Source organism: Castanea sativa, chromosome 5, assembly GCF_040712315.1.
Source record: "Castanea sativa cultivar Marrone di Chiusa Pesio chromosome 5, ASM4071231v1".
Taxonomy (NCBI): Eukaryota; Viridiplantae; Streptophyta; class Magnoliopsida; order Fagales; family Fagaceae; genus Castanea; species Castanea sativa.
This window is the reverse complement of record NC_134017.1, coordinates 18,698,431-18,716,114: the sequence shown is the minus strand read 5'-3', so window position 1 is coordinate 18,716,114 and position 17,684 is coordinate 18,698,431. Positions and strand designations below refer to the sequence as shown.

The 17,684-nt window shown below is 39.4% G+C and overlaps 2 protein-coding genes and 1 non-coding gene across 3 annotated transcripts; 2 read left to right on the top strand and 1 right to left on the bottom strand.

Annotated features, from left to right (window-relative positions):
• The first annotated feature begins 568 nt into the window (after positions 1-568).
• Positions 569-3,806, top strand: LOC142636442 (rop guanine nucleotide exchange factor 12). Its single transcript, XM_075810679.1, has 7 exons — positions 569-1,079; positions 1,360-1,476; positions 1,721-1,875; positions 1,952-2,026; positions 2,151-2,423; positions 2,526-2,846; positions 3,266-3,806. The coding sequence occupies exons 1-7, from the start codon at positions 776-778 to the stop codon at positions 3,722-3,724; spliced, it is 1,704 nt and encodes a 567-aa protein (XP_075666794.1). The 5' UTR covers positions 569-775; the 3' UTR covers positions 3,725-3,806.
• A 1,040-nt stretch (positions 3,807-4,846) lies between these two features.
• On the bottom strand, positions 4,847-6,515 carry LOC142636327 (photosystem I reaction center subunit VI, chloroplastic). The gene is made up of 3 exons (XM_075810513.1): positions 6,246-6,515; positions 5,987-6,113; positions 4,847-5,157 (listed from the first exon to the last, which is right to left on the bottom strand). The coding sequence occupies exons 1-3, from the start codon at positions 6,371-6,373 to the stop codon at positions 4,978-4,980; spliced, it is 435 nt and encodes a 144-aa protein (XP_075666628.1). The 5' UTR covers positions 6,374-6,515; the 3' UTR covers positions 4,847-4,977.
• On the top strand, positions 5,719-5,792 carry TRNAT-AGU (transfer RNA threonine (anticodon AGU)). Its single transcript has one exon. It is a non-coding gene; the product is annotated as a tRNA-Thr (tRNA).
• Positions 6,516-17,684: the final 11,169 nt, after the last annotated feature.

The following is a 17,684-nucleotide window of genomic DNA, read 5'->3' as shown; positions in this document are numbered from 1 at the left end:
GTTATAAACATAATCAAAATTTATTCAATTACAAGTTTACAACATAGACATAATTTTATTTACCAACAAAACTAATTGGCACCTTCCATTGAAGTAACATAATAAAAGAAAGAATTGACATATGTAGATGGTACATTAACAGAAATTAAAAACTTAGTACAAAGTTGTTCCCAACTTATAATAAGACACAGATTTACCAAGTCTGTTTTCTTTTCTCTTCTTCATATCTGATATGCACATAACTTTGAGCCGCCTATTGACCCATCTGAACCATCGATTTCGGGGAGAGAGAGAGAGAGGTGGTTAGCATGCATGACTGTCTTGCCCTGGATTCTAGCTTCCTTTGACCTTCAAATGAAAACCTCAACCATCCAATTCACACGTCAAAAACAAATCCTCAAAACACAAAACCAATCCAGCTTTTGTTTTCTTTATCACTCTTAACTCACGGCCAATTCTCATTACATGCACCCCACGTTCTAGCAACCCAAACACACAAAAAAAAAAAAAGAAGAAGAAAAAAAATTTAACACAAACCCAACAAACAATCACCTCCACACTTTTTGTCAAACACACAGAAAATAATTCTTAAAAAAAAGCATCTTCCTCATTTGGACCTTAGGCTTTCCACCAATCCTTTTTCCATCTCTCTCTCTCTCGCTAGTATTCAAAAACAACTGACAAAATTGCTCCCTCTCCCGTCCGATCCAATAGGTCGAACTCCCATGTGTTCTACCTTGTTCATTCTATAAAAGTTTTCTTGAGAAAATTAAAAATGGTTCGGGCAATCGAAGAAGAACAAGAGGATTACAAGTCTAAATTGTTTCATTTCAAAGGGATGTATGATACTAGTGCAGGGCGGCATTCAAAGAGTATGAGTTTTGATTGTGGTGCTACAACGGAACCTACCGATGATAATAGGATAACCGCAAGGAGTCATCTATCTGGACCTATATATGATCGTCCATTGGAGAGACAGCAAATTGGTTCTACATTAACTAGAAGTGAAAAAGGTCCTAAATTACGGTCGAAAAAAGATGAAGCTGCACCCACAGAAGCCAAAGACAAGCAATCCTCAGGCAAGTCACATTTAGTTTTTTAATCATTGAATTACATGCCACATTTAGAAATTTTCCGATTTGCATTTGGACAAGAAACTGCAGCAAGTTATCTCAATTTCTCAGTATTAACAAACATGTTGATACAAGAGATTTGTCCCATGCTTTGCCCTTAATTATCTTGAATGCATGCATGAATTCGAGACATATAAAAACATAATATATATCTTGTATGGATTGTGTCCATCATACATATCTTGATTCTGATTCGTTTCCGTTTTCTTGTTTGTGTTTGATACAGATATGGAGCTAATGAAAGAAAGGTTTGCTAAATTGCTATTGGGTGAAGATATGTCTGGTGGGGGGAAAGGTGTTTCATCAGCCTTGGCATTGTCAAATGCCATTACAAACCTTGCTGGTATGTTGAGATCTACTCACTTTCCATCCACCAGATTACTTGTAGTAGTGTTGATTGAATGTTTGAGTTTTTTTTTTTTTTTGGCTCAAGGAAGAAAAAGCACCTCTTTTGGCACACACACTCCTAGGCTCATATGGTAAAAATTAGAGTTTTAGGATCATAGGTTATTCTTTTCTTGCTTCCTTTTGGAAAACAAGAAAAATGAAAACGAAAAAAAGTTTGTCACTTTTCTATTGCAATGCAGCTTCTGTTTTTGGTGAACAATGGCGACTAGAGCCTATGTCAGCCGAAAGAAAAGCAAGGTGGAGAAAAGAAATCGATTGGCTCCTATCTGTCACTGATTATGTTGTTGAATTTGTTCCTTCTCAACAGAAGTCCAAAGATGGTGCTAATATGGAGGTAAATCTCTCCTCCTCCCACCTCTCTCTATGTCTATCTCATAAAGCATCTTGATAGGAGTTTATGCTTTTAACAGATAATGGTGACAAGACAACGAACTGATCTACACATGAACATTCCTGCTCTGCGCAAGCTTGATGCAATGCTTATTGTAAGAACAAAAACATTTCATGCTCAACAAACAATTATAGGAACCTATCCTTTTCATGCTTTGATAATTACTTCAAATAAATTACGATGGATGATTTTATCTAACAACAGCTTATGGTAAGCAGGATTGTCTAGATAACTTCAAGGACCAAAATGAATTCTTTTATGTGTCAAAAGACGCTGATGAATCAGAGCAAGGGAATGCGAAGAGGAAAGATGACAAATGGTGGCTACCTACTCCTAAAGTTCCCCAAGAAGGTCTATCTGAAATGTCAAGAAAATTTTTGCAGTATCAAAAAGATTGTGTGAACCAAGTGCTTAAAGCAGCCATGGCCATAAATGCTCAAGTTCTATCTGAAATGGAGATCCCTGAAAGCTATATTGAATCCCTCCCAAAGGCAAGGAAATATGAACAAGTCTCATATAAATGTTGCATACAATTTATGTACCTTAACAATTCCTTCATAACCTTTTTTTGCCTTCATATTGTGCTATGGCAGAATGGGAGGGCAAGCCTCGGGGACTCAATCTACAAGAGTATTACAGTGGAATTCTTTGATCCTAGCCAGTTTCTCTCCACCATGAACTTATCATCGGAGCACAGAATCCTAGACCTGAAGAACAGAATTGAGGCTTCAATAGTGATATGGAAGAGGAAGATGAACCAAAAAGATGGAAAATCTGCTTGGGGTTCAGCTGTGAGCTTGGAGAAAAGAGAACTCTTTGAAGAGAGAGCTGAGACCATTTTACTCCTCCTCAAGCAGCGGTTTCCTGGGATTCCTCAATCTTCACTAGATATTAGCAAAATCCAATTCAACCTGGTACAACCACTTTTGTCTCCATATTTTCCCCTTAATTGAAATGAGTTTTATATCTAGGTGCTTACATCATTCTGCCTCTTTCCACACAAATTTCCATGAATGGTAATTTATTTTTGTTAGGATCATGCTTCTTTGATAGTTGTATTGAATTAAACCACATGCTTAATAGATTGTATGAATATATTCTGCATGATCCTATATAAGTCTATATGTTGTACTAGGACACTTTTTGCAGTGGCAGTTCAATAATCATCATACCAGCAGACAGTTATGGTTTATGAACACAAAGAAACACATAATCCATGGTTTGTTCACAGCCAAATGCTACTATAAGAAAAATGATTATACCTATCGCACGTTTCAACTAACTTTTTCAAATCCTATGAAATTCTGTTAAGGAATTTGTTTTGGCTTTGCAGGATGTTGGGCAGGCTGTTCTGGAGAGTTATTCAAGAATATTAGAAAGCTTGGCCTTCACAGTTCTGTCCCGTATCGAGGATGTACTCTATGCTGATTATGTCACTCAAAATCCATCACATGCGGCAACTCAAAGACACCCTTTAAGGGATTATCCACAAAATGCAAGTCCAGATAGTTTTCCCAGTCCTAGAGATGAGAACTGCCCGGAGACACCTGGTTCAATGACATTGTCTGATTTCATGGGTTGGGGTATAGATCAAAGTGATGCTGAATCTAAGAAGGATTCAACAGCAAATTCAGATGATGGATCCAAAGATGGTGAGGGGAAGCCAAATCATATGCAAAATGGTGAGGGGAAGCAAAATCATATACAAAAGCTTGCCAACTTAGTGACCAACAAGAGGATTTCCTATCTTGACAACTTGAGTGGTTTAAGAAGTCCAACTGCACGACATTGACAACTAAAGGGGGAGAGGATTAAAAAAGAAGGGAGTAAATGAATACAAATCGGAGAGAGAGAGAGATGACTAGAAAAGGAATACTTGAGGAAGAAAGCCTGACCTCTAGATGTAAAATGTTCAGAACCATTGCGGTTCAATATTTGCGTTATGATTAACCCTTTCATTCTATTCCTTACTTTTGTAAATAGGGAAGAATGAGAAAAACTAATTGGCTTAAAATGTTTTTTCATATAATTTTTCTGTAAAAGAAGTGGTGGTGTAGCTTCTTTCTTCTTCTTTCTTTCTTTCTTTCTTTCTTTTTCTTCTTTTTTTTTTTGTTTTTTTTTTGTTTGTTTTTTTTTTGTTTTTGAGAGAGAGAGATTTTATAAATCATGACGTCTGTTCTTAATGATAACCCTCTTATTTAACCATCAGAAACTTTACTAATTAAGTTAACTGAAACCCACTGGTGTTGTAGTTTGATAGTTAGTTAAAATATTATTTTGAGGACAATCTCAGATAGAGCAAGTTTTTCTCATCTATTTGTACTACGCTTCTCCTAACTAATTGGGTTTGAAGCACTTTAATTTACTTTCATTCTTTTTTGCCCATGCAAGAATAGTCTTATAGCATTTACAGTATGCTATTTGTCAGTAGAAGAAAGCAGTAAAGCGTTGTCTTCACAATTGGCATCATAACATCATGAGCTCAGCGTCAATAAAAATCCAAATGATGGTTCAGCTACTAACAATAGGAAGTGGAGTGATCAGGAACCATAATTCTCTAATTTATCTGTGGACTTAATAGCAGAACGTTCAGCATACATGAATCACTTTCAAGCACAACAGGTACTCCAGAGATTTGGTTGGTTGGTGGATAAAGTTTTTAGCATTCTGAACATTTGTTAACCAGTTGTCCCAAATGCATTTAAGCTTCTGGGAAATGAACCAACAATTTATATCAAGCTCAAATACAATTAACATTTCCATTGAGCTATGTTACAGTCTCTTGGGGACCAAAGGCATTCATTTCCAATTGTCTTCAATACATGCCCTTCATTCAATATTAGAAAGACTAACAGCAAATCAAATGACCATACTATCAACACCAAACAATTATAAATAAAGAGAACAGGCAATGTGCCAAATCGCACTCAAAGTAACTATCATTTGAATAGTCATAGAGAGTCTTGACAGGCTTTAGACATACTTACAAGATCCAAAATCAAAATAAGTCACAATGTCATACAAAGAAAAGAATCTGAAAGTAAATTAGATCTTGCCACGTGGGCCGAGCTTTGGTGGAAGTTGCGGGCCCTTCACGATTGGCAGGACGTCGCCTGAAGTAGTGGAACTGAGGTAAACAAGGGTGGAACCACCTCCCAATATCAAGAACTTGAGCAATAATCCCCTCTTGGTAAATGGAGCTGCAAATGTCTCAAAGAACTTGCTCTGCAAGTCCATACACACAAATAAGCTATATAACTTGACAATGCTCAAACAAAAATGAAGAAATATCACAAATTAACTAAAGTGAACTCATTTAAGCAGATGCTAACATTTCTTTACATTATCTTAATGTGCTGCTATCCTACCATACATGCTTTAACAAGTGCTCTTTTCTATGAACTATTTTCTTGCATAAAGTTGTTCTTCTTGTTGTTTTTCCCACTCATAAAAATCAACACCCTATATAAACTCATATAAATCAACACCCTATTTAAACTGTGACCCTCTCTCTCTCTTGCCCTATCAACTACTTAGCTCATTTCATTGACATGTTATAGCATAATCCCTAAATATTTTGCACAATGATCACACAGAACCTGCTTTATCCGTCATTGCAAATTATCATTTTAATAAGCATCAATAATATATTAAAATCGCTCCTATTCTATTAACGCTTATTTGATTGATTCTAAGACTATAAGCAACGAGTTGTACTTTTTCACCCTGTCAGTATTCTTTAAACACCGTTAAGAATAAAAATTCTCCAGACGCTTAACAAGCAAAGCTTTCATAGCTCAGTTGGTTAGAGCACCCGTTTAGTAAGCGGGAGGTCTTGAGTTCGACTCTCAATGAAAGCATATTATGAACTTACACTTATTTCTATTTCTTTTTATGCATAGTCAACAATCTATATCCCTATTTTTTACCCGAAAAAATTAAAATAAAATAATTTGTTCACATTTACATTGAAAAATTACCAGTTCAATCAGATGAACATTACCAGCTAAAGATGAATCAGATGGACTTGATGAAGAAAAAATGAGTCACAAACCTGAAGAGGGTTGTATGGTGAAGGTGCATCTGACCCATACAAGTCCCACTGTCCAGTAGTGTTACCCAAGTCCTCCAAATGAAAGTACACACTCTTGTCACCATACTTAGCCACCACAGCACCAGTTCTATATATCCAACACCAACATTCAACAAGCACAATTCAAAAAAAAAAAAACTAGATAAACTTATACATATATATACACACTAAATAAGCTCCATTACTGAAAAGGCATTTTCTGGAAACTGAATACTGGTACCTGAAGTTTTTGGACCTTAGGCTCTGGCGAGTGGGCTTGATAGCAAGCTTTGTTCCTGTTAGGGAGCTTCCACCAAGGCCCTTGATGTTGACTGGTTGAACAGCAGCTAAGGTTGCTAGAGAAGCCATGGCCTTGGTTTCAGAGCAACTGATTACTTTTTTTCAATTCTTTAGCTGGGAAGATGGAAAGTATGCTTGGGTTTTTGATCTTTTGCATGGATTTTGGCATGCCACGTGGGGAACTGGGATTTCTTGAGGGGATATGGATCTTTCATTTAGGTGATGACACATGGATGGGAGCTGGATAAGCCTATCCTTTTGTGATCTTTACGAAAATGTGGACCATAGTTAATTAAAATTCGTTTAGCATTTAGTTGTTTAAAGTCGTTTGAACAAGATAGTTTAATATTAATTGTAACTTTGAAATGAAATTATATATATATATATATATATATAATTAATTTAGGATTAGGTTCAAGATTGTAACTTTAAATAATGTTACATCACCCAATAACTTGTTATTGAATTTATAGTTTAAAAATCTCACCATTAGATTAGATTATATATTCTATATGTTTTTAAAATGAATGTCAATTTTCAGACTAATTAGATATTATTTATCATTCGATCTATAAACTTATCTTTTATGCATTATTTTAAATTACAAAAATTTGAATTTAAAGAATTGATTGATAATGTGGCTATTGATTTTTAGTCATCTTGAATTTCTACAAGCAAGAATAGTATACAGAAATAATGTAATTCAAGGATGGATTTGTTAAGCTTCGCATCCAATCAAAAAATATTAGGTGGTGTAACTTTAATCCAACCCAATCTTAATTCTTAAGTGATAGGTTTGTTACTGGCTATTATGGAGGGAATATTAAGTGGTGTAACTTTAACCCAATCCAATCTTAACTCTTAAGTGATAAATTTGTTACTGGCCATTATGGAGGGAATATTAAGTGGTGTAACTTTAATCCAATCGAATCTTAACTCTTAAGTGATAAGTTTGTTACTAGTTATTATAGGATGGCAAAAAAGTAATTTAAGTAGTAGATTCAAAATAAAACTAATAACAACTTACTATTAATGATTTGTTGTGAAATTGTTGTGGATGTAGCACTTTTCATTTTTATTAAAAAAATAAAGAGAAATGTTAACAGGTGCCCTAAGTGCATTGGTTAATGAACTACTTTTAGAAACATTTTTATGAGAAAATGATAAAATAATTAATTTTTCTGACAGTTTTTATATTTTCTATGAAAATGGTGTTAAAAATTTCCTAATATAGTTTATTAAAAATTGCCTTAAAAGCACTCGTTAACATTACCTAAAAATAAAAACTTCAAGAAATATATATTTCATTGGCTGTGGCCTTTGCCAAAACCACTATTGCTTATGCCACCATCAGGGATAGACTTAGGATTTTAAGTTAAACGGGGTTGGAGTATAAGCAAAAAAAAAAACTCTAAATAGGAAACCATATAGTATTAACAAATTATTAATACACAAAATTATTATTTCTTAATACGTTAAAATGAAATCATCTACTAAGATAGACAATTTTTTTTTTTTTTTTAATACTAGGCTAGCCTTTTTTTTTTTTTTTGGGTTGAAGTTAAAGCATTTACAATAATGGGCTAAAAAAATTTAGCTTTTAGCACCTCAAAAAACTACTTTATCTATTTTTACTATCTCACTCTTTACAATACACCCAACATCAAATGTTATAATTTTTTTTTATCACTTTATTTAAAATTATATTAACAAGTCATTAAAATAATAAGGATGAGAGAGAATTTGAGTTTTTTGATTGAAGGAAAGATATATAATCTTCATAAAATATTGTAATTTATTTTTAACAACTTATTACAGTCAACTGATATTTATACTAGTTTACTATAGTTGCAAAAAATTTAGTTTTAACTTTTCCAATGACATATGGTTTTTTGGTTCTTTGGTGATCAAATAGTTTTTTTTTTGTGCTAAAATACAATCATCATTATAAATGTTTTTATTATTTTTGTTAAATTTTGGATTAGATAGTTGCTAGTTGTGCTAAATTGGCTAAGTTGATTGGAAGAGGAGGGGAATCTAAGATTTTAAAAGAGGGACCAACTACAAAAATGAACAAAAAAAAATATGAGTAAAAATAAAAAATAAGGGCCAAAGGAGCCTGGGCCCCCTAATTAGGCCCCCAGCTGGGTCCGTTCCTAGCCACCGTGAGAGAAGCATGTTAAGTTGAAGAGTAAGAGGAATGATAGTGGGAGAATGACATAGGCATTTATTGAGGCTCAGAACATGAAATAAAGCATTAATTTTAAATTGATGACATATTTTTAACTATTAGACCATTTTAGAAAATACTGTGTAAAAATTGTATAAACTTCAATCAATTACCAATCTTTCTCTCTCTCTCTCTCTCTCTCTCTCTCTCTCTATATATATATATATATATATAAAGTAAAAGGAAAATACTAACGAATGCCCTAAGGTTATTGGTTAATAATCCATTTAAAGAAAGTTTTTATGGAAAAATGAAATAAAACAATTAATATTTTGATAACATTTTTCATTTCCCATAAAAATGATACTAAAACTATCCTAAATTGAATTTGTGGGGATTAAAAAGGACCTAAGTAAGTATTTGGGCCTCGGGTTTTGTTGATGGGCGCTAGTTTGTTTTAGACTAAAAGCCTCTTAGAATTGTAGCTCGGCCCATGAGTCGAGAGTCCGAGGATTCGTCCGAGGACGAATATCTCCTCGGACAGATCCACGATGACCCTGGGATTCGCCAGAAAGATCAAGGCAGAGTTCCGGAAAAACTGTTGGTTAAGAGGGAGATTTAAGCACCCTTTAGACGCAATGATGTTCGGGAAATATCTTTGAAAAAGGCTGCTACCTCCACATTAAAGACACTGCACCTACCTCCCTGGCTGCATTAATGGGAGAGTGACCCCTGAATAGTATAAGTCAGCCTTCTTGCTATAATTTAAAGACTTCCAGAGGGTGGTGGATGGGACAGGTGTTTAATAGGGTGATTTGTGCGACACGTGGATAAAGAGGGAAGAAGAAGAAGTATTTAAGGAGGAAAGAGGGCAAAGAAAAGGAAGAGACAAATAAGAAGAACTGTGACCTTTGAGAAAAAAAAAGAGAAATAATATATAATTTGTCCACGGCTTACGTTCGAGGATGTTTATTTTGCCCCATTTGTCTTTTATTTGTAAACATTGTAATATTTTAGCCTGTTCATCAAGTTTCGAATATCACTAAACTAGATTGCGAGCCCACACTCTACAAATTTCATTGTTTAAGGCTCATTGGGCCTGAGCTCACGTGTGTTTTTGGGTCCAGGCGCAATTGTGCACTTATAATTGGCGCCGTCTATGGGAATCTAGAGTAAAGGGAACTGAAACACCATGGCAGGCTTAGGCTCACACCATTCAGAATCTCAGGGATCGCAACCTGAGGATCTTTTCGAGCGTCTTGAGCACTGGAGGGATCGAGAGGGTAGCGTTCACACCGAGTATCCTAGAGCGAGTCATACTCATGGTGGAGGAGATAGTACCACCCATGAAGATGGTGCCAAAGCCATGCAGAGGGAGATCAATCATCTTAAGAGGAAGTTACGCCGCGTCAGATGGAGGCATTCGCCATCCTCATCTAGTCTTTCTTCAGGGAGATCCCGGGGAAGTGGCTACGATTCAAGGTCATGGTCGCCCCCCAATAAAACATCCTCTTGTGAAGAGAATGGCACGCTAGGTCATAGGCACAAGAAGCTCCCCTTCAGGGGCTTGGGGAATGATGCTATGAACCGGGCGTTGCACCAACTCTCCAAATCACCATTCTCACGCAGGATTGAGAATGGAAGACTCCCCAGAAGGTTCACCCAGCCCACCTTTACCATTTATAACGGCCGGATTGACCCGGTGGAACATGTGAGCCACTTTAACCAGAGAATGGCAGTGCATTCTCACAATGAGAACCTGATGTGCAAAGTCTTCCCTTCTAGCTTGGGACCTGTTGCTATGAGGTGGTTCAACTGTCTCAAATCAGGGTCTATAGGTTCATTCGGGGAACTGACTAAAGCATTCGCGTCACGGTTTATTACATGCAGCAGAGTTCCTCGACCGTTGGACTCACTGTTGTCTATGGTTATGAAGGAGGGCGAGACGTTGAAAGCATACTCCGACAGGTATTGGGAGATGTTTAATGAGATAGATGGTGATTTTGATGAGGTGGCGATCAATACTTTTAAAGTGGGCATTCCAACTGATCATGACTTGAAGAAGTCCTTGACCAAAAAACCCGTACGGAGTGTACGTCGCCTCATGGACCATATTGACGAATATAAAAGGGTCGAGGAAGACCAACAACAGGGGAAGGGTAAGGCAAAGGTTATCCCGCAGGAGAGAAGGGATTTCAGGTCGGACAGATATCACAACAACAAGCCGAGAAGAGATTACTCCGGGCAGTTTGGCTCTGCGGCACCTCAGACTGTTAATACTGTATTCCGAGAGCCGGTGCACCAGCTACTGGAGAAGGTCCGTAAGGAACCTTACTTCAGATGGCCCAGTAAGATGGCGGGAGATCCTGCCAAGAGGAATCAGAATCTCTTTTGTCAGTACCATCAGGATGTGGGTCATACTACCGAGAACTGTCGGACCCTCTGGAATCACTTGGAGTAGCTTGTTAGCGAAGGAAAGTTAAAGCAGCACCTGTACCAACTTAGCGGACAGGGCAGTCAGTCTGGCTCGAATAATCAGAGGAATAATTCATCTCGGCCTCCTTTAGGAACGATCAACGTTATCTTCGCTGCGCCTGGCAGGACTGGTTCATGTCCTACCAGGGTGATAGCAGTGTCACACTCCCAAGCCGAGGAGTGGGGCTCCAAGCCCAAGAGATCGAAGTTGAATGTGCCTGTCTTGGGATTTTTAGAGGAAGATAAGGCTGGAACCATCCAACCCCATGACGACGCCCTAGTGGTCACCCTGAGGATAGGGAATTATGATGTAAAAAGGGTGATGATTGATCAAGGTAGCGGCGCGGATATCATGTATCGTGACTTGTTCAAGGGGTTGAAGTTGAAATTAGAGGACCTCACCCCTTACGACTCACCGTTGATGAGTTTTGAGGGGAAGGCCGTTATACCAAAGGGACAGATTCGGTTGCCAGTGCAATCTGGCTCGGAGACGGTGGAGGTTGATTTTATTGTAGTCGATGCATACTCTCCATACACAGCCATCCTTGCCCGGCCCTGATTGCACGCTCTGGGGGCCGTTTCCTCCACCTTGCATGTTAAGGTGAAGTTCCCTTCGGGGGAGTGCATTGAAGAGATTCTCGGCAGCCAACTGATGGCCAGGCAATGCATATCGGCTGCAGTGTTGCATCAGACCAAAGCGCAGTCCTCGACCTCGGCTGTGAAAGACCTATAGCAATTAACGACTCTGGATGCGCCTGACGTGGTAACAGTAGAGGAGGCCGTATGCGAAGACCTTGAGAAGTTTTTGATATCTGATGATTCCGAAAGATTCTTCCAGGTTGGGATATGTTTACCACACCAGGAGAAGATGAAATTAATGGAGTTTCTAAAGAACAACATCGATGTTTTTGCCTGGGACCCCTATAAGGCTCCGGGTGTTGACCCAAGCTTCATTTGTCATCATTTGAATGTCAATCCTGTTATTCCTCCTAGAAGGCAGCCCCCTCGGCGTTCTCGAAGGAGCATTCCGAAGCCGTTAAGGAGGAGGTGCTCAAGCTCAAGAAGGCTGGGGCTATCAAGGAAGTTTTTTATCCAAAGTGGTTGGCGCATACGGTCGTGGTTAAAAAGAAGAATGGAAAATGGCGAGTATGTGTAGACTTCACAGATTTGAATAAAGCCTGCCCAAAGGACTCATTCTCGATGCCATGCATCGACCAGCTAGTGGACGCCACAGTCGGACATCCTCGGATGAGTTTTTTAGATGCCTTCCAGGGTTATCACCAAATTCCACTAGCGGCAGAAGATTAGGAGAAAACTGTCTTTATTACTCCAACAGGGAATTATCACTATAAGGTGATGCCGTTCGGGTTGAAGAATGCTGGGGCTACTTACCAAAGGATGATGACTAGGATGTTTGAATTGTAGCTTGGAAAGACCATTGAAATATATGTTGATGACATGGTAGTGAAGAGCAAGGCAATATCTGCGCACATGAAAGATTTGGACGACACTTTTCAAGTACTTAGAAAGTACAGGTTGCATCTTAATGCCTCGAAGTGTTCTTTTGGTGTGAGTTCAAGGAAGTTCTTAGGTTATATGGTCACTCATAGAGGGATAGAGGTGAATCCGGCACAAGTCAGAGCCATTCAAACCTTACAGCCACCTCGGAATCCAAAGGAAATTCAGAAATTAACTAGAATGATTGCCGTTCTCAGCCGGTTCATCTCCCGGTCAGCTGATCGATGCATGCCTTTCTTCCAACTGTTGAATAAGTGGAAGGGGTTCCAATGGTCCGAAGAGTGCGTTGTAGCCTTCCAACAACTTAAGGAATATCTTTCCCGGTCACCCATTATGTCTCGGCCTGAGGTAGATGAGGTCCTATTTGCGTATTTGGCAGTGACCGTCCATGCGGTCAGCCTGGTCCTCATAAGGAACGACGGTGGGGTGCAAAGATCGGTCTACTACGTCAGCAAGACGCTGAATAATGCCGAGGTGCGTTATCTGCTTTTGGAGAAAGCACTTCTAGCCGTAGTTCATGCCACGCGGAGGCTTCCTCATTATTTCCAGTCCCACACCATTGTAGTTTTGACCCAACTGCCTCTCAAGTCAGTGTTGCGTAGTGTCGACTACTTTGGAGGGGTGGCTAAATGGGGAACTATTTTGGGAGCCTTTGACATCAAATACAGGCCACGTACCTCGGTGAAGGGCCAGGTTCTTGCAGATTTGGTGGCAGAGTTTGCTGAACCATTGTTGGAAGAAACTTTGAAGGAATCACACATGGATGAGAAATCAGTTGGCATGATTACAAACGAAAGACCTTTGACTTGGAACGTATCCGTTGATGGGGCAGCTAACCAGAGAGGGTCTGGCATCGGACTCGTCCTGGTATCCCCCGAAGGGATTATCTTCGAAAAATCCTTAAGGTTGGCGTTCTCGGCTACTAATAATGAGGCCGAGTACAAAGCAGTCTTGGTCGGCATGAACATGGTACATAGGATGGGCGGAAAGGAAGTTCATATGCTCTCGGATTCTCAATTAGTGGTCGACCAGGTGACGGGGACCATGGAGGCTAGGGACCCCAGGATGCAAGAATACTTGACCGAGGTCAAACGTTTACAATCCAAATTTAATTCCTTTATCTTTTCTCACGTTTCTAGAAGTGGGAATACACATGCAGACTCTTTGGCTACCTTAGCGACGTCCTTGGCTCAGGGTTTGCCTAGGATTATCCTTGTCGAAGCTTTGCTAACGCTAGCTCTTACCATTGTTGGGGTAGCCCGGATCCATTTGATAAGGCTTGGACCTAATTGGATCGATTCTATGATATCTTTTCTGAAAAACGACATTCTTCCCGATGACAAGTCTGAAGCAGACAAGATCCGTCGAGAGGCATCGCGTTTCCGATTGTCCGAGGATCAGAAATTGTATAAACGGTCCTTCTCCGGACCATATTTGTTATGCGTGCACCCCGAATCAACGGAGGCGCTTTTGGAAGAACTGCATGAGGGAATTTGTGGGAGCCATACTGGGGGAATGTCCCTAGCTTATAGGGCACTGACTCAAGGATATTGGTGACTCAATATGCAGAGGGAAGCTTAGGACTATGCGAGAAAGTGTGACCAATGCCAGAGGTTCGCTCCTAACATCCATCAACCTAGAGGAGTCCTTAACCTTCTCTCCAGTCCTTGGCCTTTCGCTCAATGGGGATTAGACATAGTAGGACCATTCCCGAGGGCTGTGGGAAACAAAAGGTGGTTGCTTGTGGGGACCGACTACTTCACCAAATGGGTAGAGGCTGAGCCCTTGGCAAATATTAGGGATGTCGATTCCAAGAAGTTCATCTGGAAAAACATCATCACTAGATTTGGAGTACCACATACACTCATTTTGGACAATGGCGTTCAATTTAATAGTAGAGCTTTTAGGAAATATTATGGTGACATGGGCATCATAAATAGATACTCCACTCCAGCTTATCCTCAGGGAAACGGGCAAGCCGAGGCCGTTAACAAGGTTATAGTTAATGGACTCAAGAAAAGGCTGGACGATGCGAAGGGCAAATGGGTAGAAGAACTACCACACGTTCTATGGACGTATCGAACTACGCCGCGCAGATCCACGGGAGAAATGCCATTCTCTATGACTTATGGGGCCGAGGCAGTGATACCTTTAAAGTTTGGCTTCCCCACATTGAGGACTAGTACTTTTAGCCCAGAAAATAACAACGGCCTCCTGGAGAAGAGCCTGAGGAATGGCGAGAGACAACTATGGTCCAAATGGCTTATTATCAACAGAAGCTTAAACGAGGGTATGATGCCCATGTGAAGCTCAAACCACTCGCGCCTGGGGATCTGATTCTGAGAAAGGTTGTAGGTATTGCTAGAAACCCAGCCTGGGGTAAATTAGGACCGAACTGGGAAGGACCATATCGGATTATTTCTGTAGCAGGTATAGGGTCATATCGACTAGCTGATCTAGATGAAAGAGTTGTACAACGTCCGTGGAATGTAAACAACCTTCGAAGGTATTATTATTAATAAAGGGTGCTTTTGTCGTTTGTTGTTTAAATTATAAATGTATATGGACTAATCAATTACAACTCTCGAAATATCAAACAGAAACTTGGTTATGTATGGTCCTCGGACTACATACCTAGTAGAAATTGATACCTTATTATTTGTTAAACAGAACCTTAGTTATGCCGGGTCCTCGGGCCTTCTACTTTGGAAAAATTAACATCTTAAGTTACTGCTCTGAAATATCAAACAGAAACTTGGTTATGTATGGTCCTCGGACTACATACCTAGTGGAAATTGATATCTTATTATTTGTTAAACAGAACCTTAGTTATGCCAGGTCCTCGGGCCTTCTACTTTGGAGAAATTAACATATTAAGTTACTGCTCTGAAATATCAAACAGAAACTTGGTTATGTATGGTCCTCGGACTACATACCTAGTGAAAATTGATATCTTATTATTTGTTAAACAGAACCTTAGTTATGCTGGGTCCTCGGGCCTTCTACTTTGGGGAAATTAACATCTTAATTTACTGCTTTGAAATATCAAATAGAAACTTGGTTATGTATGGTCCTCGGACTACATACCTAGTGGAAATTGATATTTTATTATTTGTTAAACAGAACTTAGTTATGCCAGGTCCTCGGGCATTTTACTTTGGGGAAATTAATATCTTAAGTTACTGTTCTGAAATATCAAATAGAAACTTGGTTATGTATGGTCCTCGGACTACATACCTAGTGAAAATTGATATCTTATTATTTATTAAACAGAACCTTAGTTATGCCGGGTCCTCGGGCCTTCTACTTTGGGGAAATTAACATCTTAAATTACTGTTTTGAAATGTCAAACAGAAACTTGGTTATGTATGGTCCTCAGACTACATACCTAGTGGAAATTGATATCTTATTATTTGTTAAACAGAACCTTAGTTATGCCGGGTCCTCGGGCCTTCTACTTTGGGGAAATTAACATCTTAAGTTACTGCTCTGAAATGTCAAACAGAAACTTGGTTATGCATGATCCTCGGATTACATACTTAGTGGAAATTGATATATTACTAAATATCAAATAGAAACTTGGTTAAGTATGGTCCTTGGACCCCATACCTTGTTAAGATTGATATCTGATTGTTTGTTGAATAAAATCGTGGTTAAAATGGAGTCTTAAGTTATATATCTTTAAGCGTTAGGCAGAAATTTGATAAGGTAGGATCCTCGAACCCCACACTTTACTAGAATTAGCATTTCAGATTACAAGTCCTAAGTATCACATGGGTTTGCAAAATGAGGTACTGCTTACCAGCTAAACCAGGTTAGTCTTTGTTAGGTTCTTGAACGCTTTACTTCACAAGGCAAATATGTGTATTGCTGTTTAAAGTTTTAATTGTTCAACTGCTGAAAGTGAACTTATTTATCTCATTCTTTCTTTCGCTGTGTGCTAATGAGAACTTTTATGGTAAGCATAAAGAGAAAAAGATGAAATAAACACAACACAAATCAAAATCAAATAAAACTGTCTTTCATTAATTATGTCGATATATATCATTACATGGAAAATTCTAAGTACAGAAAAAAGAAGCCCTATGCATGACCCTAAGCTTTCGGAGGAGGGTCTTGCTGAGAAGTGCTGGTAGCCTCAGTGTCTTTTAATTCCAGCTCAAAGGAAGACAGAACTTGTTTTCCTTTGTCTATTGTAGTGGTTGGAGGGATGATAGGTTCCACACTTTGGCTTAGGCCCTTCTCGGCACCCCCACTCCCTTCCTTCTCTTTATTGGAACCTGAAAGTTCTGTAGAATCCAGAATGAGCTCTAGGATCACAAAAGGAAGAGTAGGAGGAACTGCTTCAAGGGCAGGAGCAGTAACAGGAGCCTTTTCTATTTCCTATATGTCCAAGGGAAGCCAAATGTTCTCGGACTTCCTCAGCTCGGAGGTTGAAGGAACCCCTGCTATATTTAGTGCTTCTCCCCAGACTTGCTGACAGTATTCCCGACATATGGTCGCAAAAACCTCTGTCAACTGGTCTTCCATTGCAGCTACCTCTTCCTTGTAACTTGTCTGCTTCGTGGCCTCCAGAGAATGCTTGAAGGTGCTAGCTTCCTCCTTCATTCGCGCAAGCTTCTTCTCCAAGTCCGAGCGTCCCTTCTAGGCTTAGGAGAGCTCATCATCCTTTTGATGAAGAAGCTTGCGCTGCCCCTCCACTTGAATCCTCATCGTTCTCAAACTAGCCTCGGCACCGTCTCTTTCTCTTTTTAAGGTGGCCAGCTGAGAGGAGAGTTTCTCGTTTTCTGCTAGGGCCTGGCCTAGGGACTTCTCAGTCTCCAGAAGAATCTCCTGCTCCATTCTGGCCCTCTTCCGAGAATCCTCCACGAACTTCTTGGCAGTAAAGACCTCTTGAATGGCTTGTGACAAAGTATTAGAGGGTTAGGAGTAGTAAAACATTTACAAATAGCCAGATATTGTAAAGAACGGAGTATACGCACGGAGAGAAACATACCAGGGCTAAATTCTTTTTTAAAGAAAGGAACAGCTGAGGCTGGCTCATCTTTTTCAAGGCATCCATATCCTTGGGCAGCAGAAGAGGACGTTCCAACGCCTCGGCCAGATGGTGGGTGTGGCCTTGCTGGAGTGCCCTAATGCTGGACTGGCAAGAGATTGGTGCTCCGTCCAATCTCAAGTCAGGAGACCAGGTAGCCGGTGCTCGGCGCACTTCGGCCA